This window comes from Gadus chalcogrammus, chromosome 23 (genome assembly GCF_026213295.1).
Source record: "Gadus chalcogrammus isolate NIFS_2021 chromosome 23, NIFS_Gcha_1.0, whole genome shotgun sequence".
NCBI classification, from domain to species: domain Eukaryota; kingdom Metazoa; phylum Chordata; class Actinopteri; order Gadiformes; family Gadidae; genus Gadus; species Gadus chalcogrammus.
This window is the reverse complement of record NC_079434.1, coordinates 4,349,854-4,373,329: the sequence shown is the minus strand read 5'-3', so window position 1 is coordinate 4,373,329 and position 23,476 is coordinate 4,349,854. Positions and strand designations below refer to the sequence as shown.

General features: G+C 44.5%; 1 protein-coding gene across 4 annotated transcripts in view; it reads left to right on the top strand.

The window, feature by feature from the left end:
• Positions 1–23,476, top strand: part of sugct (succinyl-CoA:glutarate-CoA transferase) — a 63,274-nt gene that overhangs the window by 594 nt on the left and 39,204 nt on the right. For 3 of the 4 annotated variants that reach the window (XM_056584435.1, XM_056584434.1, XM_056584436.1), the window contains exons 3-12: positions 71–144; positions 510–595; positions 823–873; positions 1,217–1,337; positions 6,453–6,544; positions 6,669–6,812; positions 12,643–12,738; positions 17,908–17,979; positions 18,209–18,306; positions 18,841–18,943. In XM_056584435.1, the coding sequence (XP_056440410.1) occupies positions 71–144; positions 510–595; positions 823–873; positions 1,217–1,337; positions 6,453–6,544; positions 6,669–6,812; positions 12,643–12,738; positions 17,908–17,979; positions 18,209–18,306; positions 18,841–18,943 (937 nt within the window). Of the gene's footprint in view, positions 1–70; positions 145–509; positions 596–822; positions 874–1,216; positions 1,338–6,452; positions 6,545–6,668; positions 6,813–12,642; positions 12,739–17,907; positions 17,980–18,208; positions 18,307–18,840; positions 18,944–21,255; positions 21,933–23,476 lie in introns of those variants that run through there. The other variant, XM_056584437.1, reaches the window with a different exon arrangement.

Genomic DNA, 23,476 nt, shown 5'->3' with positions numbered 1-23,476 from the left:
AATTCATTAGATATACACACTTGACAAGATGCTATGATACAACTTTTATTAAGAACACTTTCTTTGGTAGAGTGCTGGCTGGTCCCTTTGCCACTATGATCCTGGGGGACCTCGGGGCTGAGGTCATCAAAGTAGAGAAACCAGGCAAGGCAGGCGCGCACACACACACACACACACACACACACACACACACACACACACACACACACACACACACACACACACACACACACACACACACACACACACACACACACACACACACACACACACACACACACACACACACACCATTTACTATATTGATAAACATTTAACTGAACTGTATTGTACTGTATTTGAGGTCTTATTACTCTTGTTTTATTTTATTGTATTTTACACTTGTGAAGCACTGTGTGACCTTTGTTCGTGAATGGTGCTATATAAACAAAGTCACATTTCTCTCTCTGTCTCTGTCTCTCTCTCCCTCTCTCTCTCTCATATTATCTCCCTCTCTTGAACTTTCTTAGGAGCTGGTGATGACACAAGGGCCTGGGGACCCCCTTTTGTCAATACCGAAAGCGCTTATTTCCTCAGTGTCAACCGCAACAAAAAAGTACACAAACACACACACACATACACATACACATACACACAAACACATACAAAATACATAGATGGTGCTAAGGTGTGCACCAATGTGTGTGTGTTTAATCCCATACGTGCATATGTGTTCCGGTCAGTAGTACCTGACGGATGCTGACAGTCTCGTGTAGCATAGCGAGTGCGGCCGGCTGAACCTCCGACACCGTGCTGATGCTTGGGGTCTTGTGTCCTCTGCAGAGCGTGGCGGTGGACCTGAAACACTCTAGAGGAGCCCAGGTCGTCCTGGAGGTATTTAAACCCGAGTGAATACAGAAACCAGTTGCTGTGTTTGTTGACATATATTATGTTATTATATTCTATCCAATTAAATTGATGCTAGATTAAGATTGGAATTTGAATGTTTCAACTGTTACAATCAGCTTTTGGCCTCACCCTTAAGATGTGTGTGTGCTCACGTGTGTGATATGCAAAAAAATCACAACTAAATTGACAATGCCAATCCCCCTCCCACACATAAAAAAGATAATTAAAAATAAAAATAGTATCATTTTATGTTTTTTTCGGGACGTGTATGTGGCTCCTCACAATATCAGTTTGATCTTGTATTCTGTGTGTGTGTGTGTGGAGGTAGCTGGCAGCAGTGTGTGATGTGCTCGTGGAGAACTACCTCCCAGGGAAACTCCATCAGATGGGTCTGGGATACGAGCACCTGAAAGCAGCCAATCCAAAGCTGGTCTACTGCTCCATCTCAGGTAGCCCTGCCTACTGGCCCATAGCTTATTTTTCTTTTCTTTTTTTGTCTTTTAACAAGTCAAAATGGGACATGGGGGCTTGACAAATGTCGGGGGGCAATCATGCTTTGATTGGCAGTTTGATATTGGCGGATTGTCTTCTTTCTTCCTGCACAAACATTTGAATGTATAGAATAGCAATATGACAACATCTTCCTGCAGCAGTATACAATACTTGGACATAAAAAAATCATTAGAACATTTACATTTATTTAGTCTTCAAAACAACTCTTTAAAATCTGCTTAAAAAAACCATCTGCTTCAATCTGCTGATTTACCAGATGATTGAAAAGGCATATTATGTCATATTTTATCATATTACATCATACACTGAGGTAAGCTGCTCTCTAGATTTGCGTCTGTTGTTGACCTCCAGCCCTTAAGGGATGGGGATGTTCGGTGGCATGGACAGTGGAGATCTGGATGTTATAACCTTGAGGTATAGCTTTGAGAATCCAACCAACTCTTCTCATCAGTTTTCTCTAAAATCCTATTACCTGTTATATTTGACGTGACTGTCTTCTATCATCTAAATGTCTTGAGCAAGTCATGGACTTCCTTTTACCCCTGGAAAAGGAAGCCGGCACTCTGCCCTTTCTAAACACGCAGTTCTTAGAATGACCGCTAGGTGGCCCCAGACACCGCAGTAAACGCAACAGTTTTTATGAAGCTATGCGCCACTTCAAATGACCGACAACATATATGTACCTTGATTTTATGTGGTGTTCAATGCGGGGCAATATATCATAAATCTCCAGTCATTCCATAACCGTGATATAAAACAGATTTAATGACGGTATTATGACGTTTTCTGTTCTTCATGTTTGATACTGAGGTTTGACGGTTGAGCAAATGACACCTTGAACAGATGGATGTAAAGCCACAATCAAATTAGACGTTTATTCTGAAAACCTTGTAATACGGTTTGCAATTTTGCTTTGTAATTGTTCTGTAAAGTTTATTTGATTTGGATAAAATCAGGGCAAAAAGGCCATCTGGCCTCTGCCAACTTTACAACTTCTTCACAACTTTACTATAAATAGCTCCAAACACTTGCACCCCCTCTTTTATAGCTGTGCCACAGGCATGAATTCCTGCCTGTCTGTCTCCCCCTTTGTGACACTCTCTTTGTTTCATAAATTTGTCTCTATTTCAGACTAGATTTGGTCTTTCAACTGTCAACGTTCCCTTTGCAGTGCTGAGCTGTTATAACTCATTTGTTGCTGTCTGTTTGTTTCTGCCTCATAGTTTTTCCTAAATATTTCTATATGCCTCCTTTCTCTTGCTTGTTTTCTCTGCATTCTGTTTTTATTTTTTTTGTTCTCCCTTGCTCCTTCTGGTCTTTCAAACGACTCTCTTTTGATCACTCTAAATCTTTCTCTCCACTTCTCTCTCTATGTCTCACTATCACTCAATCCTTTCAGTTTCTCCAACTCTGATCATTTCACCTTCTCCCGACCCTTTCCGGCTCACTTCCTCCTCCTCCCCACTCTCTTCCCTCTCCCCCTTCCTCTAATTCCAAGAGAGAAAAACTCCATTACCCAGGAGACCTCATTAAACTATGGCAGCTGCATGCAAGACATTTAAACGCAATAGATTTACATCCTCCACAACGTCCTGTTTCCCCCTCGTCCCCTTTTTCTTGGGGTTCCGCCTGGGTCTCTCGGCCGTGACACCCCCATCCGCGCCAGGAGAGAATCTGGACCTTGTAATCCATGTCCATTTGTACAGGGGGGTGCCAGGAAAAGGATTACAGTACATTCAGGTGGAGATTGTAATAAGAGATTGGTGATAAATCAGTACAGTAGTGGACTGAAATGTACTATGTATATATATGTATATAAATATAATGTGCTAAACATGCACGTTCCTCCCCTTCTGTCGGAAGATCCAAGATAAAATGTTTTGTAAGCTTGTTTTTCCCGTCACAGTCGTACCATTTTTAAAGAACACTGCTAAAACCCGACCTGCTAGGTCCTCCCTCTTGTGTCGTTTAGTATCAAATGTTGTCCGTTTTCTATTTATTCATTTAGAATAGGCTGAGTGTCAATCAACCTAGCCTAGTGTCGATCAACCTAGCCTAGCCACTACTAGCCTAGCCACTGTCATGCAAGAAGCCCATCGCAAGCACAAGTAGCAGCCTCCTTCCAGTGTGATGAACTGTAAGCATACAGGAGGAGATTTAAAGTACACTTTCGGTGCGGGGGCCAGCATGGTGCGCTGCTCCCTGCTCCCTGGGCTCTGCGCTGGAAACACTCGGCGTGTGTCAGTGCATTATGCCTTTCCAGTAGTCGTCAGCAGTCCACTGTGGAGCCGGTGCAGATGTGGAGCAACATCTGTGGTAGGTAATGCAATGCAGCGTTATTGGTTGGACATGTGCTGTGTGAAGGTGCGTGGACGTGATGTAATGATTCCAGGGCCGGCTGGGTCGTCATTTTGCCAAACACTCCAGGGCCCTGCACTCCCTTTGCCCGTGCACTTTGTAGTGACTCCATAATGTAGTGGTTTCAATATATCATGTTTGGAGCGTTTATTTACAGAAAATAAAATAATATACAGAGTACGGGTTTTTCCGGAAGCAAGGAGAGGGAAGATTTATTGTGCCATACTCTTGGTGTGTGTGTGTGTGTGTGTGTGTGTGTGTGTGTGTGTGTGTGTGTGTGTGTGTGTGTGTGTGTGTGTGTGTGTGTGTGTGTGTGTGTGTGTGTGTGTGTGTGTGTGTGTGTGCGCACCCTTGTATATACAGTGGGTCCCCCTGTGCTTCTAGTTGCGTGTCCACCTGCCTTAAAGGCATCAGATGATGATGTCATGGTTTGATTCATTTCCACTAATTGTGGGATTCCGTGATTGCCTCGATCTCAGGTGGCCAATCAAGAAGGTTTATGTCTGTTTGGAACATTTGTCCATGAGGTTATTTTGACTGCAGGGTCACTGCTCTGTGGAACCAAGGGGACCCAAACTCCAAGGAACGACCTGGATTGAAACAGTCGGTCTCTCTCTCTCTCTCTCTCTCTCTCTCTCTCTCTCTCTCTCTCTCTCTCTCTCTCTCTCTCTCTCTCTCTCTCTCTCTCTCTCTCTCTCTCTCTCTCTCTCTCTCTCTCTCTCTCTCTCTCTCCTCTCTCTCTCTCTCTCTCTCTCTCTCTCTCTCTCTTCCCCCCCCCCCCTACAGGAGCTGTTAGATCCTTGCTTCCTCCATTGTCAACCCTTCTTCACAGCCAATTAGAGGGTTGAGCGCTGGAAGTTGCATGTGAGATGAGAGACTCATTGGGAACATGTGCAGTTGGCTTTCTCCGTCTCTTTCTCTCTCTCTGTGTCTCTCTCTCTCTTTGTTTCTTTCTCACACTCTTTTTCTTTCTGTGTCTCTCTATAACTCTTTGTTTGTCTCTGTGTTTCTCTCTCTTACTCGCTTTGTTTCTGTCTCTGTCCCTCTCTCACTCTCTGTTTCTGGGTTTCTCTCTGTGTGTATCTCTTTCACTCTTTGTTCCTTTCTCTGTCCCTCTCTCTGTCTCAGTGTTTCTCTCAACGTGTCTCTCTCACTCTTTGTTTCTCCCTCTGTTTCTGTGTCTCTTTCTCTCTCTGTGTCTCTCTCACTCTCTTTGTTTGTCTCTGTCTCTGTGTCTCTCTCTCTCGGCATTCTAACTTCCTCTTTCCCTCTTGTGAGATTAGTTTCAAACAGAAGAATATCCCACATAGGGTCGTCTGTATTTTATGTTATCCAAACTGAAATACAACACAAATTCATGGACACACAAGAAGTTGGTCCAACTCAACTTAATAATAATTTATACTAAAGGGACTTCAGCAACAACCCACACACATGCCTTTCAACTACTCTACTGATTCAAAGACTGAACCACCATTAATACAGAATATTAATACAGAATTAACTTAATTATCCTTGATCATAAAATAAACTGGGATGTGTGTAGGTTGATTGAGATCAGATCATAAAAACAATAAAGAAACCTATATATGCATGGAAGTAATTGTTTTTTCTTAAATATTTTTTCTTCTATTTACAAACGAAGCACAAGAATTGTCTTGTATATAACATTTAGAGAGATTGTAAATCAGAGGATTTCAGGCCATTTGGCCATATTTTCCTATTCATTCTCTGCGCCGCTGTGAACTAGAAGGCATGGGAGTTGAGCCTGGGCCTTCCACTATTTCTCACACACACACACAGGGTTGAAACTCAACGTAATTTCCACCATAAATCCTTAACGAAATCTTTTTTTACGACTTGAAGTTGTGAAATGATAGAATGAAGGCACTAATAAAATGTGTTGCATGTCATCTGTACTATCTAACAGTTCTCCGAGTTCCCCCCACTTCCCTACTCATAATAGGTCCCACCTTAGAGAAGTAGGCTGTCAGATTTAAACTGCTGCTAAAGGACTGGAGTTTAGAGTTTATAGAGATATTAGGTTTTATGTCCTCAACCACAAGGGTTTTCATGAGCCAGGATAATGATAGATAAATGTCTTGGCCGGATAGATTTCTCTGTTTGTCCTGACCTCTAACTAAACCCTCATGAAAGTTAATCCCAGTGGTTATGTTAGCTAACAAGCGGTAAATATCTTCTGATTTGGCATAAGGGTTTAGGCCTTGGCTCCCAAGGAGAGCTACAGCAAGGATTTTTAAGTTTGCCCAACTATCCGGAGTAATGGGGAACTAATGAGACACAATCTTACCGGTGGTGGTCCTTTTTAAATGTAGACCTCTCACCTGAATTAACGGATACTGGATGTTTGACGCAAAGTAATCACATTACTGCAGTCATTAGATTACTTTACATCAAGAAGGAAAAAAACGAGAAAGCAGAGTAAATGACAACCAAACAACAGAAGCTCAGCCGGAGAGTGGAAATTTACAGTAAGCTTGCCAGATAAACCTATTATTCCTCCTCCGATGTGCATTTCAGCAAATCATGTAATGAGCAAACGGTCCTTTTGAAATGGTAGATTTAAGCCCTGTTAAGTGCCTTGTTTACGGACGGCTGGCCGGACAGTTGGAGCTCACAAATCACAAACATTTAAAACAAATCGGCATAAAATATGTGTGTGTTTTCTCCAGGTTTTGGGCAGACAGGCCCCCAGTCCAAAAGCCCGGGCTATGATTCCATTGCGTCTGCACTTTCTGGGATGATGCACATCACTGGACCAGAGGTAGGTGTTCCTCTTTCCCAAACGCCTTTTGTCTTTTGGTCCATTGTCTTATTGTATGCTGTGAACCGACGTGTGTGAGTGTGTGTGTGTGTGACACACGGCTCTGTGATCAAACCCTGTGTAGGACGGTGAACCGGTGCGACCCGGCGTCGCCATGACGGATCTGGCAACCGGCCTGTACGCGCACGGAGCCATCATGGCTGCCCTGCTGCAAAGATACAGGACGGGCAGAGGGGCGCACATCGACTGTAACCTGCTCTCCTCACAGGTGGGTGTGGGATATAAGGTCGAGGATGATAGGCTGAAGGAAAAAATATTAAAATAAATCTGCCTTGATTTATTTTGCATATTTTACATTGCTCTCTCTCAACCCATGTAGTCAGGGTTGAGAGAGAGTATTTGACTTTATAGATATTTAGCATTTAATTTAATAATATTTGATTTGTATATATATATCGAATTTAACCGCCTAATTTATCAGCTTCTTTGGCAATGTTATAGTTTGTTTCTCATGCCAATAAAGCTTTTTGAATCGGAGAGAGGGAGAGATGTAGAGCGTCCCGTTAGGGCCGGACCACTAATGGCCAACGAGCTCCAGCTGTTGTCCCCAAACAGGCCCATCAGGGCCACATAAACAAGATGGTGCGTCAAGCCAGCACCACATCTTATCATGTGCCATAACAGTCATAAAGGGAGGCAGGGCGGCTTCCCTTAGCTTTTCTCAGAGAACTGACGCTGGTGAATATTCTCTCTGAAGCATGTTTGATGGTAAAAAGCGGCCCCAGATGTCATCCGTAGATAAGATCAATGGACCGTCTGAAGAGCTTAGCCATCATGCTAGCCTTTTTAGCCACGCTGGGTTGTGTGTGTGTGAGAGGAGTAAGCACCTTCCTTGTCCCTGCCTCTTAACAAGACCACTAACCTTTCACAAAAAGCCCTGTGTTATTTAAACAAGCATGTGATCTATTCTCAAAAGTCCTCAGCAACCTAAACAAACCATTTCATAAGTCTTGTCCTGTTTGTGCAATTAAAACAAATCATGCCATATATATCCCTAAAGTCCAAAAATGAATGGAACGCAGTGGGATGTATCAGAGCGTTCCAAAGTGTGGTGGATTTGTTGTGTTGGGGATCTCCGTCTTGTTGTTCCAGTCCAGCGAGAGGCCGGGCAAAGTTGTCCTCGTATGACGGAGTAGATTTCAAATTAATGCAAATGTAAACAACATGTTGCAAAAGCACGGCTTATGGCAAGAGTAAATCAAGATGCTACTGCACACAGAGGTCAAACGTCACATTTTTGTATGGATATAGTTTGTATAGAGAAGCTGTCAGTCTTTCTGTCTGTCTGCCCATCAGTCCAACTCCCTGTTTAATCTTAAGTCTGTGGTACAAGGCACCAGCAGCAGGGTTTAGGGTGTGATCCCCGCTGTGGTATACGACCAGTCACAGCTTAAGAAATGTCATAAAGTTAATAAAGACGAGACTAGTCACGATGACTCGTCAGTTTTTGGACTACTCACGACAAATGTGCTTAGTAGCTTTGGCCAAAACATTCTGGTCTAATAGTAATTCATGGCCATGACACTGCACTAATGGACAGGCAAAGGATCATGGGAAAGGAGCGTGTGGTCAGAGTTGTTGTGATTTAGCTCAGTGCAGTCTGGGAACCCACGTCAACGCTGCGAGTGGTTTGGTTTCTCTACACAGCACCACCTGCCACAGTTTGTGTAAAGAGTGCAACCGAGTGCGCGATGTGACTGTCAACACAAACGGACAGACGGCCAAAAACCCTTTTCCATGCACGTGCACGCTTCTACACCTGTAAGAGTTTTCTCCTCCTCCTCCTCCTCATCCCTCTTCCTCCTCTCTGCTGTCCTTCTCCATCTTTCCCCCCCATTGTCGTCTCGTGTCCTTTGCAGTGTACGTGTGTATGTGTGTTGATTGTGTGTTTGTAACTATGCATCCTTTATCTGAGTGTGTGTGTTTGGGGTAATAGCTACATCACTGCTTCAGTTTAAAGGAACACATCCTCTGAATAAAAGGGACATGCAGGTAAAATGTTCAAACAGCTAGCTAGCTAGCTACATACATACCTACCTATCTACTTTCACTTACTATAGGTAAACCTACACATCTACCTACACACACACACCAACCTAGCTACCTACCTACCTACCTTCACACACTCACTATAGGTACGCACGCAAGCACGCACACACACGCACACAGACACCCCGACACACATACCCTGGCTACGAGTGTGTTTAGTCTGGACAAAGCAACCCAAAACAACAGGCTACGGTATACTCACCACACCCTGTATAACAACCAGACTGTCTGCAGCACATGCTGAGTTGGACCTCGTCTCGCGGAGGACAGCCAGAGTTCTCCGTGGCTCAGCCTCTTCAAAGCCAGACCACTTGACAGCCAGTCGGTCCGGCCAAACAGAGGGGCTGGGAGTGGACGCTAAAACAGAAGTCACAAATGGTGTTTTTGTCGCCGTTTTACCATGACAATGCAAATGCAGTTTAAATACCTTTTTAAAGTATCTTTGATATACCACACTGTGAACCATGTACAAGAGATTTGATGATGTCCTTTTTGTTTCCCAGCTGCAAGGCGCCGGGTTTAAACAGCACTATGCTACTTTGCACTATGCTATGCCACGCATGCTACCTAGGCACCCTTGAGCAGGATGACAAACCCCCTACCTGCTTCTCAATAACGTGTAGCTATCGGAGCTTTGGATAAAAACGTAAGGTTTTGTCTTCTTTGTTTTTCCTATAAGCCATAGTTGGCGCTGTGTGGTAAACCCAGGGAAACCTGTCACACTGCTGCAACCTCACAAACCGCGAGATTGTCAGTCATCTTTCTAATTGAGCCTGTCTGCCAACCACAGACAGAAAGACCTAGAGACAGATGGACACAGTATGTCTGGGAATGATGTAAACATAGGTTTAAATGCGTGACTTTGCGTTGGTGGTGTACTCATTAATCAATGTTTGACTGAGTTCCACAGCTAGAATTTGGAATAAAACTTAAGAAAAACAAATTCACACAAAATATGAACATGCATACTCCTACTCATAATTTCCATTGGCCATAAAGACGTCTAGTATGTTCATTGTGTGCGTGCATCAACTTTGTTAGTGATTTACTGTAGTGCCAGCAAATTTTCGCCGCTCACATTGAGTGATGTGATAGGTTGAGAGGAGTTTAGTGGTTTTTCATTGGTTCCAGACTGGGAGGTTGAAAACACCCTTTGGAAAGTTGGTTTTCGTTCAGCTCGTGCCATGGCATCGAGGTGACGCAACAGATGTTGCGAGGCATAACATGTCCACATTTATATGATGGATGGTTGACAGCTTTTCTTGCAATGAATATGACGTCACATGAATGTGTCTCTTTTTAAGACTATATAAAGCCCTCATTAATGGCCCAGATTCCCTTTGGAGAACACATGCAGTCAGCAAACACGTTGACTGCTGACACTGGCTCTGGTGGCTGTAAGTCGAGCTCTATGAATTCGTTTTAGAAGGTTCTGTTCCACCATTCATGTGCTGGAGAGATCGCCCCGTGTAGAGCATCGAGAAGAAGCAGGGAACAGTGATGATCATGTAGTACTGTGATTGATGGACAACTCCATCCAACCCAGGTGTCATAATAAAAGCAATACTTTCATTTTTATATCTTTACCTTTTAAAACCAGTGGTAGGCAGTGTGTTACAGTGGGACTAGAGGCACACTGCTGGCCATAAAACAGCAAAAAAAACAGCAAAAAAAACAGTTAAATAAATAATACATAACAATAAATACACATGTGAATAAAACATACATGAGAACCCTACACAAACTACTGATAAAGGCCTATAGACGTGGGTCTCAACACACTGCGAATCTTGTGAGGAGAAGGTTCGCAAGAGGAAGGCGGGGACACCTCAATATATAAACCCACTCTCTGTGGCCCAAAAAGTAACCTAGTTTACCTAATCCTCCAAATGTTTGTCTCTGGAGCAAAGAGTGGAAAGGGAAGGGAGTTGTTCTTTATCCATCAGCAGGATCCCTTTTGGGTACACCGGGCTCAGACATTGAGTACACAGGCCCAGTGAAGCACATGCCTGTGGCTTCTCCTTGTGTACATCAGTGGACCGAACATGGCTCAACACTGCCCAGTGTTTGGCCCATTGCAAATCCCCTTATTGTAGCTCAGTCGATAAAGAAAGTCTTTACTGGGTACTGGGGGCCGGGGTGTGATTCCCACAGATATTTAGTGACCCAAGATTTGGAGTAGTTTAATCGTTTGTGTACTAAGCCGACAAGATCAATGCTGCCATCTTAATCGTTGTTTATTTTTTGTTTATTCGTTCACTTGACTCCACCTTTGGATTGTGCAGATGGTATTTTCCCACTATTGTTCTTTCAAACACCACCACATGGCTCTATAACTGGGACGGGACTGCCAACATGCGCTCAGTTTGGTAAACGTGCCCCCTCGTTTTGATGTGTCGCTGTGTCCTTTGTTTTCCGCAAAGAGAACTGCCAAAACCTCTTGTGTTCCGTTGAACAATTCAAAAGTTGCATGAATGCGCTGGCATTGATTACAAGGTTGATCAAACATGTGCTGTGATTGGCTAGGGGGATTAGGAGGTCACAATCGCTGTGGTCGGTACCTCAAGCTGTTGGAGATAAAATACCCACAATCCACCTCTCGCTCACCCACAACTCACCCCCCGGGGATTACGCTGTGGTTGGCTGTGTTCTGAAGCGCTGCAACCACAGGCACGATGACCGCAGAGAGGAGATGAAAGAGACCCGGCCAACAGGGAGCTACATAGCCATGGTCGGGCCGGCCCTCAGCAACACTGTTTAGGAGTTCTTTCAACGTTGTCATGGAAACATCACGAGTCAATTTAAGGGGGAGGCGGTAAGAAATTTTGAATGAACCCAAATCTTAATTGGCTGGAGTCAATTCAAAGAAAGATGCCTAGCCCTAACCTGCTCCTTAATGACATGGATCCAATGTAAGTCGCTGTGTTAAAGGGTGTTTCCTACCCTAATGAATGACGAGTGAAGGGTCATTGGATTTCCCGAACGGCAACCCAAAAGAGAGTGTGTGTTCTGGGTCAGGGGGTCAGGTATGTGGGACCGGCTCTGATCTCCACATTCATGTGAGTACTAGAAAGGACTGTGGTTTTGACTTCCTGGAAAGTCTTGGATATTCGGCGGTAAAGTGTCAAAAGTGACAGCAACAACCTCTTGATTTAATGTTCAAGAGAATAAACCTCTCACCACCATGATGGCCTTTCTCTACTTGGCTCTGGTGTGTCCTCTCCTCTACCTCTTTGACTCCCTCTCTGTCTCCCAATAACCTACTTCCTCCCGGCCCTTTCCTTTCCCTACCTCTCTGGCTGTGGCCAAATTATCTTGACTGTTTTTACATTTAGGGGATTTTGCAGACGCTTTTATCCAAAGCGACAACCATTCTCTCACACATCGAGTCAACAACGCACGCCGACAGCCAGTTCATCAGGAGCCGAAGGGTTTGGTGTCTTGCTCGGTCAATCTAAGTGGCCATGATAAGAGCTGATCAAATTCTCAAAATGCTAAGGAAAGGTGCCTTAATGCTTCCTTTTTTATCTCCTTTCGCTTAGCGTACACTGGGCCATGCTTTAAGAAAATAAAGGAGATAATGCCATCTCACAATTCCTTGCGGCAGGAACATTTAAAGCGACTCACCATTTGTCCGTAGACGGAAACAAACAATCAACATGACCAACATTATATTCATACTAATTGGGATCTACATTGTGTCCATAAATATGAGTGACAGGAGTGTGAGCGTGAGCAACCATTCTCAATGTGACAGCCTCTGTCGCTACCTCAATATCTAATTCCTCCCGTCGCTTAACGCAATTTATATTGATGCTTCATAAAATATATATATTTCGTGCTAGGATAGTCAAAGTTATAGGATATAGTATTTCAGCAATGAAGAATAAAAATATTTTCACAGTATATGGCAGCTACAACTTATTAATCTCTCTCTCTCTCTCTCTCTCTCTCTCTCTCTCTCTCTCTCTCTTCCCCCCTCCCCCCAGGTGGCCTGTCTCAGCCATATAGCCTCCAACTATCTGAATGCAGGGAAGGAGGCGCAGCGCTGGGGGACAGCGCATGAGAGCATCGTACCCTACCAGGTGACACGCTAACACGCTAGCATGCTACCATGCCAACATCAATATGCACCTAGGAGGCTAATAGAAAGGTATGGACTATGTGCTAACACGTGATGAGCTAAGCATGCTAAAATGCCCATACAACAACGCAACAATTTTAAAAGCAAAAACCTGGAATCGTCATTGTATTTCATAATTTTTGAAGCTCAATTCCCAGTTACAGATTGACTATATATCGACTCTGATCAACGTTGATATTCATTTAACTTTTTTTTTGTAATTGCTAGTTCAATTGTTAATTTGTAATCATGATAGAATACCGTTGTATTCAAGCTAATTTATTCTCTTTTCAATACTTGGTCCCCAATCTTTGTCCCATTGTGTTTCTGCAACAACCGTGTTATAGCCTGTAACAAGCCTGGTTGGTGGCAGAAAAACATCTAGCTCACACACACAGACACTGCATGAGAAACATGCCCAAACCACAAAGAACAGTGCAACTTTATCACTTCTCTCATTCACTTCGCCTTCATTACCACCCTTTTGTGCATACACATGCACGTTGGTGTCTGCCTGTGTCTCAGCATGGGTTCAGTTGCAGCTAATCCGTACCGTGTTTGATCATTTTTCAGATTCGTATGTCATGGAAATGTATCATAATGCATGTGACATATTTCATGGTACCAAAGCATGGCCCTTAATTTATGAGGTGCTATGTTAACCATAAAAGTGGATCGTTAAAAATCGGCAAATCTCTGATAGGATCACAAACAGGCCACTTAGTCCCACATGGCGACACCGGCGGGGATTATGGTCTCGTAAATACTCTGCTGTTTAGAACGTTTGGTCCCGATGGGAGAAGAGGAAGAAGGGGAGAGGAGGACTGGGGACATGCGATGGAGGAGAAGAAGAAGTGCTCAAATAAAGAATAGATAGGGGAACTGTGGGGTGGAAACGAAGGTTACCGAAGAAGCAAGGACATTCTTTTTTTTCTTCCATCATTTTGTGTTTACTATCCTGGAAAATGCTTCCACTGTCAAAATATACTCAAGAATAGGCTCATAGATTGTTTCTGACCACATTTGAGCATGATTTTTTGATTTACATTCTTGAACAAACAACTTTTGAAAATGTGAGAGTCTGCAGTAAACGGAGAGCAGAGAATAAACGATAGAGAGAGAGAGAAAAAGCGAGGGAGAGAAACTATAAACACCCTATGGGTTTCAACAATGTGTGACCTTTACACCTTGTAGATCCCAGTCACGTCCGATGCCTGAACCTCCACCGATTCCCCTGATGTGGCTCATCGCATCGCTCCGTGGGAACCGCTCTGTTTACCACATACTGCCGTGTTACAGGAAAACCTCCGGATCGTTCTATACGGATATTATCGCCACTTGGATGTTGTAGTCCCTCCCCCACCCTTCCTCTAAATCTTACACTGATATCGGGAAATATCATCTGCACTTGGGTGGGTTGCTCGGGTGGGTGGTGCTCACGCTGTTTATGTAAACACGCAAGTATTTAATCCTTGCAGTATTTGTACCTCTGACATTCCCAGTGATCAACACTGGGAGACGGGGGCCGTGACTCTGGCAGAGCTGGTGCTCTCTGTTGCTTACTGCAGGCATACATTATAAAGTGTTTCTCGACTATGATGGGTTGAACGTCTTCCTCTATTCATTAGTCTACATACAGAGAAGACCTTGTGCAAGGTTTGGAGGTTAATTCATTGTGTGACTCGATTGCCAAAGTGAGGTTAGTTATGATATGCAAAGAGTTCTAGCCCGCCAAAAGTTGGGAGAAGCCAAATGCACGTAAACGTTGAGTCTTTTTCTCCTAATTGGGTGCATTGAGGTCTGCCTCGGTCGGCTCAGCTGCCTTCTGGTCCCTGTTGCTGTTCGTCCTTATTGCTAATTTGCTGTGGCGTAGACGGAGCCGCCGGCACTCATCCGTAGCAGAAGAGACACGAGCAAGGTCGCTTTAGATGCCTAGCAGTGTATAAGTGGGGCGGATGGATGGATGTAGAGACGGTCATGAGGGAAGACGCCACACAAGACTTTTGATGTTTTGGTGTATGTCAAAGTATCATTTATCGTTGGCAAGAAGTAAATATTTACCCGCATTCATCCATGTAGATAAAATGCTATTCCTAAATGGTAAGGGTCATCTTCCCATGATGCACGGTTGGTCTGTAGGATCTCAATGTCATGTTTAAGAACCCTCTAGAGTCCCATCGCCTGTCTTAGATTACGACCATGCTGCCCTGTTACATCAAAAATGAACATGCTATTTAGCAGTTTTATGTTGCATCAGAACATGAAAACAGAAAAGGCCCACACACAACAAACACACTACACCAGTCCCGCCGAGAATACCCACACTAATCACAAGGAGGTCTTAGTAATAGAACCGAGGAATGCAAGACATGATACACAGCGAGCACAGGCACCCGAGATGCGAGGAAGTCGAGGATTTCTGTCAGTTTCTCCCGACCAGAACAACGAGCGAATAGTTCTGCATTCAGCTGTCCCATCCAACCCCGTCAGAATCCCACCGGCAAAACCTTCACCTTGTAATCCTTGTGTGAACTTTTATTGAGTCGGGCGGTCATGGCAGAGATGATTTATATCTATTATTTTTTTCTAATGCCAGTGTTTGTGGTCACAGCTTTTTTAAAGAATCCACCATACACATCCTACTAAATCTGAGTTCACATCAAATAGCATGTGGCCTGTTATGTTTCAGCCCATATTTTATCCACATTTCAGACCTTATGTCTCTGTTTCCAACATCATAAATGTGCCATTTCAAACACGGAAAGAATGGCCTCGTCGTGCTGAATCTCTCAGCACATGACTTGGCTAAGGAAATACTCAGTTGGAGGTTTGACATTTAACACTTTTAAAACGCCATACATCATTTCTACTTCTAGAAATCAATTACACTTAATAAGTCGTTTTCCGCTTCAGTTTTACACAATGACACACTTCCACGCCTCCCAGCTCTGGAATAAGAGCGCCTTCCTTCTACTGTCGCCCGCGATCTGCCAAGTACGCCCGCACCTCTCTTTGTGGACCCAAACACATGCACCGTCATTCATCTGGGCTGTAAGTTCTAATAAGCACTGCTTGACGTTAATACATTGATACACTTTCCTCTTGCTCGGAGCCATCTAATACAACCACACAGTCTTTTATTGGTGGCCACCAGCAGCTGCTCCGAACAGCCATGGTGAGCTGCAGGGGCGGTCAAGGCCAGAGAGAGAGAGAGAGAGAGAGAGAGAGAGAGAGAGAGAGAGAGAGAGAGAGAGAGAGAGAGAGAGAGAGAGAGAGAGAGAGAGAGAGAGAGAGAGAGAGAGAGAGAGAGAGAGAGAGAGAGAGAGAGAGAGAGAGAGAGAGAGAGAGAGAGAGAGAGAGAGAGAGAGAGAGAGAGAGAGAGAGAGAGAGAGAGAGAGAGAGAGCGCGCCGTTGCTCCCCTATCTCGTGATACGTTTACCTTCAGGTCATTTTTAAACCACTGGGTGGCAGTAGCTCAAGAGGTAGTTGACTGGTAAACTGATAGCCTGGATAACGCCAGACCTCATCTCAATCTACATTGAGATGAGGTCTGGGAACCACACATTCATTTTCTCGTATTTGAGGCGTGGTTTAGGATTGCCCGGAGCCGTTTATTGGGCGCTACGAAGTAAAGCCTGTTGGTAGCAGGGCAAAGACCTCCTTCTTGGTAATGAAAGAGTTTAACGCCGGAAGTTGCTCTTTTTTCAAAATAAACCGTAAACTACAAGCTTCGGTGTGTTGCAATGACATCGTCATCATCTTGCCGTCCCTCCCCGTTCTGTGGTTGGTTGCCTATCTCAGACGAAAATCGGATCCTTCCAGGCCATTTCACGCCTAGCAGCTTGAAATGAAATTGCGCGCAAGGCAGCATGGGTATACCCAGGCTAGTAAACTGAAGGTTGCTAGCTCGATCCCCGGCTCCTCCTAGCTGAGTGTCGAGGTGTCCCTGAGCAAGACGCCTCACCCTATGTTCTCCTGACGAGCTGGCTGTCGCCCTGTGTGGTTGACTCTGCTGTCGGTGTGTGAATGAATGGTTGCAAGTCTTTTTGTAAGTAAGTATATTTGGATAAAAGCGTTCTAATTGCAAAATCCCCTAAATGTTATTGAGAGAGTGTGGGAGTGAGCAATCCCCTTTCTTGTGGTACGTTTACCTTCTGGTCGTTTTCAAACCAACCATCATCCCCGGGCTGCCCGGGACAATCTGGCCTCAGGTGTGTTGTTAGGGAAGGTATTCTGGCCTCAGGTCTGTTGTTAGGAAAGGTATTCTGGCCTCAGGTCTGTTGTTAGGGAAGGTATTCTGGCCTCAGGTCTGTTGTCAGGTATTCTGGCCGACAGGGATGCAGGAGGGGCAGCTTGTCCACCACGGCTCGGCAACACGCTGAACTCCTTCTCCCTACCTTCTGTTTTTGTGCAGACTTTCAAAGTGTTGGCTCAACAAAGCCTGCACTTCCTGTTTGTCCTGGCTGGCTCTTTGATGGCGGGAGTGAATAACCCCCCCTCTCTTTTCGCTCCGGTGCTAAGAACCCCTTTCACCTCCCAATCCCGGTCCCGCTATCCTCATAGGGGTCGCAGTCACAACGTTATTCTAACCTTTGACTCCTTTTAAAATGTTCCCCGGTTTGGCTCAGATGTCCATAAGCCGAACTCGAGCGTTTTCTCAGTCCTGCCTGTCCCGTCACCCGGGACAACGAGAGAGAGAGAGAGGGATAGAGGGAGAGGGAAGGTTGTGGTTACGGCCTTGATGTGGTCCAGATCTGAGTGCGGCCGCGCTGCGCGCCCTCGGCACATTCTGGGCGGCTTTCAGCGGAACCTTGGCTGGTACTCCCCCTGCGGACGACACCGTCGGCTGCACACGGGAGGCACGGATGAAAGGCGGGCGTCAGCCGCGGGGTTAGCGCGGGTTTGGAGTGCTGTGTAACCTAGCGCCTGAAGGCTCGCTAGCTGGCAGCTAGCTGCCTCATCACCACACACATCAAATGGGTCTGTGGCGGGGGCTTGCAGTGACAAAAAACTGGGGACAGATAACACGTGTGTTAGCGTGCTTAAAATAAATAGGATGTAAAGGGAGGGAAGGTGTGCGTTTTCTTTCTTTCCTTTCTGACGGTCTTGATTCCCTTCCTCTGTTCTGCAGGGTTTCAAGACCAAAAACGGATACATCGTCGTAGCCGCCGGAAACGACAAGCAGTTTGTCAAAGTGTGTCACGTACGTCTCTCACACACAAACGCAAGCACACACACACACATCACAGGCACACGCACACGCACAGACACACAGGTACATATTCCTATAAATGCAGAGTGAACTAGAATGAACTATGATGAGCTTCAGCACATTGTGGTCCATCTGGATCAGTATCATGCAGCCCAGACAAACCTTTGTGGGGAAATTTATGAAAATAAACTGTGTGTGTGTGTGTTTGTGTATAATACAGGTACTCCGCCTGACAGAACTAACAGAGGACTCAAACTACCAAACCAACAAACTCAGAGTGAAACACAGAAAACCTCTGTTACACATTCTATCCCAGAGGTAATACACACACATGCTCAACACAATTTATTCTCTCACACACACAAACACAGACACACACACTCAAGACAATTATTTCTCTTGATGCACGCATATACGCACACACAAACACACACACAAATGCAAAATCATTGAGTCACACACACAAGCACAAACATCTTAACTTGATCACAGACACAGTCAGGCGGCAAAAGATACACTAAACATCGTCCCCTCCAGATGCTCCAACCACCAATTAGGTGGGAGGTTGCGCAACAACTTGCCTGTTGTTTCCCATTCAATCCAGAGCCGCCTAGCGCTCTGAGACCCCTAGTGACCGCCCTGGGTACGTGCCCCAGGCTTCCAGACGTCAAGACATCCGTATACACTCAGGCGATAGAACAGACCAAGTAACCTGCAATTAAATAATCTGCTAAAATTGATTGATTATAATTGATGAAACAACATTTTAGATCAGAGAAAAATGCAAAAGATCATTATCACATTGTTTGTCTTTCTGTCTCTGTTTGGCTCTCTCCCAAACATCCATCGTAGGTTCCTTGAGATGGATACAGCTGATTGGCTGAGGGAGTTTGAGGGGTCAGGTGTTCCCGTTGGACCAATCAACAGCATACAGGAAGTGTTTTCAAGCCCTCAGGTCAGTGAATTACACCCCTCTTCGCTTGGGGATTACTCTGCTCGTTTCTGGTTTATACGTAGGAAAGAATTACACCAGGCTTGAAACTAGACAGCTGATCCCACGGCAGAAATCCCCGCCATGCCACAGACATTCATGTGCTCACGGTGTATGCATACCTAGTGCTGTTGTTTACATATGCAGGTTTATTTTGTTTCTTTTGGTCCTCCTTTTGGTCTTTCTATAAATATTTCTACATCATTTATATGTATTTGATGTAACACTAATACCTCACACACACGCACAGACTGTACACCCTCACTCACTCCCTCACCTTAATAAAGGTAGGTACACTTAATCATAACACCTAAAACCAGGAGGATGAAAAGATAAACATTAATTAAAAACGTTGAATTAGCGTAAGCTAGCACCGCTGTGTAAACATGTCATCCATGAATGCAGGGTGAGTAGCAGACCATGCTAACGTGTTTAGGGGCGTCCTGTTTGTAATGGAGCATGCTGGCCAGTTAGCCAGTTTTCTTATGTAGCTAATGTAAACACCTCCGTCATCTGGGAATGTGTGACATGTGTATAGCACCAGGCAGGCCCACATTGAGTCGACCTACTTACAGTGTGTGGGTGTTGTGTATGTTTCCCATATGATGAATTTACCGAGCATATCGTCGCATGCGTGTGCACGTGTGTGCACGGTTGGGTTATGAAAACAAAGAAGCATTGTGTGTGCGTGTGCATGTGTGTGTGAGGGGTCTTCACGAGTTCGACTCACCCGATCCCTAATAGTCCTGGGAAATTAATTCCCAGGATCAGCTTGTACCCGATCATTAGTTTCATAGATTGATACATGCAACCCGTTTGTGTCTGAAACATCCAACAGCCCCCCTGGAGCAGGTCCTGCTGTGACTCATCTCCATGGTGCTGCTCCATAGGGTTTCCCTATATTTCACACTCTTACTCTGGGGCGACAGTAGCTCAGGATGGAGAGTGGGTTGGTTGGTAACCGGAAGGTTTCTAGTTTGATCCCCGTCTCATCCTAGCTGAGTGTCAAGGTGTCCCTGAGCAAGGCACCTCACCCTAACTGCTCCTGATGAGCTGGCTGTCGCCCTGCGTGGCTGACTCCGCCGTCGGTCTGTGAATGTGTGAATGAATGGTTGTGAATCGCTCTGGATTAAAGCGTCTGCGAAATCCCTTAAATGTGAACGTTAAATGTCCTGCTCTTGCCGTCTGATCCTAAGGGTCAGCCTGCTCATCATGCACGTTGCTCAGCACTTCCATGGGTTTCTCTGCTGACCTCCCTCATCACGGGGATTCTCGTATCCACTCTGAAAAATACCCATTATGATCAACCGGATATCGCGGTACAGAACGAGACCCGACCCTGAGCCCATTGACCCTGATCAGATGTGGACCCTGACTGGTAGGGGTCCCGGGTTGGGACTTGGATGCTAGGGTCCGAGTAGACCCACGCAGGCTTCTAGTGTGTATCTGTCTCCATTTAGGCAAGGCAAGGCAACTTTATTTATGTAGCACTTTTCATACACAAAGCAGACTCAAAGTGCTTCACATATAAACATTGTCATCCAATAAAATAATAGATAAGTAAAAGAAAACATATGCAAATAAATGGGTAAAATAGATTAAAATAGAAAATAAAGGCAAAGTTAAAAAAAGCTTTTTAGAAAGTGCAATTTAAGATTTAGCAGAAAGCTATAGCAAACATAAAAGCCTTCAGTCTTGTTTTAAAGGTGCTCAGAGTTGGGGCAAGTCTTAAATCCTCTGGGAGTTTATTCCAGCTATTTGTTGCATAGTAACTAATAATTTACCTATTACCTATATTTACCTATTTCCATCAATATTTTTCCAGCTTCATTCCCCTCCTTCCATGGTCTCGCTCTCTTTCCTTGCTGTATTTGATGGAATAAAAACAAAACCTTAAAGATTTGGTTGATAGTCACGTTCCACAATCTTTAAACCAGCCCCCCCCCCCTTCAGCAGTTCTGTTAATGACGGCCTATTTGTTTTAATCAGGACCTACTTGTGGTATGTCAATATTCTCTCTCTCTCTCTCTCTCTCTCTCTCTCTCTCTCTCTCTCTCCTCTCTCTCTCTCTCTCTCTCTCTCTCTCTCTCTCTCTCTCTCTCTCTCTCTCTCTCTCTCTCTCCTCTCTCTCTCTCTCTCTCTCTCTCTCTCTCTCTCTCTCTCTCTCTCTCTCTCTCTCTCTCTCTCTTCCCCCCCCCCTCCTCTCGGGATGTGCGGTTACCACATCAAGTATTGGTTTTCCCTATCAGCCTTCACCATTGTGTGGTTGTCTACAGTAGATCTACAAATGGATGTTTGACAGCGGACGGACACCATACACCATGGGCTGGGCCAATGTTCCAGTACGTGGATGTAGGATGGATCCATGTGTGATTGGTGGATGGATGGATAGGGGAGCAGGTGAGATAGATGGTTGGCTGACGAATCTGGAGCGATGGATGAGTAATCACCGGATGGATGGTCTAATCGATGTATTGTGGAGGAGAATGAGAGATCCCGGACCATCCAGCATGGCCCACAATGAGTTCTGGAGGGCTGGTTGTCCAGAAGGCTGGCCACCACATTAGTCTGGCTCCCAAAGTCTTCCATTGATGTGGCCAGCAAGAGTAGAATGTTAAATATGTGGGTGTGTATGCGTGCGTGTTTGTGTGTTTGTTTAATGTGTGCGTGTCTGTGTGTGTGAGAGAATGTGCCTTGAGGACTACAGCTTCCTGCACCACCTGCCATGGTTGTGCTGTAACCATGAGTCAGTATGTTTGTGTGCATTTGACCTTGTATGTGTTCGGACTGTCTGTGTCTGTTTATCGGTTTGTGCGTGTGTGGGTGTGGGTGTGGTACGTGCCTTTGTGTGTTTGGTAGAATTTCTGCCCTTATATGTTTGATTTTAAGATTTTTTTCTGGCTTATTCTGTGACAGAAAATATAATGTTTAATTCTACAGAATAATTGGCACTTTCTTGAAAATAAATGAGCAATTATGTCCAATGTTGTGTCAATTTATTATGAAGCTCACTATTTAGCCCTTGATGATCATTATTTTCTGGCAGAAGCAGGCAGAGGTGAGCTATCATGCACACTGATGTCTACAGGTTAGGCTGCAGACATGAGGCATAGAACCCAGATCTGCCGAGCTGGGAGATTCACAACATAGCCAACACCCTGTTGACTGGCTGAAAGAAGAGGGAGAGAGGTGAGGTGACTGGAGTATGGAGGTATACATGGCAGCAAGTTCAAGTATGACTGACATGGAGAACGACCGACTGACTCCACTTATGTACGTTGTCAACTTTTCACCCTTTTCACTAATGAGTAACAAACACAGTGACCCAGCTGTCAATTACACACGGATGAATTTGGACAAACATATTCATTCTTTTCTGTTCTGTTCATATAGTGGGGTCACATTTAGATGGTTCTCCACATTCAGAAGGGTCATATGTCAATAGCTTGGACTCTGTCAGATCAAGAACCAGATATAATCCATGTCATTAAGGGATTATGTTAGAACTCCTTCGGGGTTATAGTTATTCCAAAATGCCAAATACCAGAAGTTTACAATGTATTAATAATAGACCATAGACCAATGGCCAATGCTGTAGTGTAATTCATCGATCTGATCTGACATTTTAGGCATGAACATAACAGTTTTTAAATAAATAAAAAACGATATCAGCAGTTGTCCTCGGGTCTATAACTTGGGCCACTTGGTATTTTTATAGTGCCTAATGATGTCAGATTCGGTTTAGCTTGTTTAAGGTCATGTGTGGGGACGGCAGAGATTAACCAAGCCACACTCTATGATTCATGTCAGTGACTCCAATGAAAATCACTGACTTGGGTTCCTCCTTTAGTGGTTGCTGCTAACAGTTCTGTAAACACCTCAGGCCTACCGGCTGATATTTGATGTCTATTTCTAGACCTCTAGACTTGAACCAAATATTCAATGTGGGGTGAGTCAGTCAGTAGATTTTATTTGAACCAAAATAACTTTTGTGGATCTTGCACAAGGTGGGCTTTCCGCCTGAAGTCAAATACTTTATTACCCTGAGATTATCCTGACCCAAACGTGACTTTCCAAAGGAGACGATAAATGATCCAGTTGTACTCTGTGTTGAATTAATGGTCCATAACTCTTCATAAAATCTCATTAAGCCTGATTCAAAGAGTATCTTCAGCATTTAATTTAACTAATGACTGATTTCTTATTGCACTCCCTTATGCAATTTATTTAGTCCGCAATCAATGCCATGAATCAGTTCAGCATTTGAAGCTCTGTTCAGACCGGATCTTGGCAGCCATAATGTAAATGTATGGTAATCCAAGTCAAATTAAATCTTCTGCTCATTCTCAATTCTAGAAGCACTCGATTTAAAACGCGACGTGTGTATAAATACAAAGTTAACAGTATTTATCCTTACAGATGATTTGTGTTTGGATGAAAACACAAATCCTGCTTTTCTCAGGCAGGGGGAACGAGCGGGAATTCCACTTACGTGGG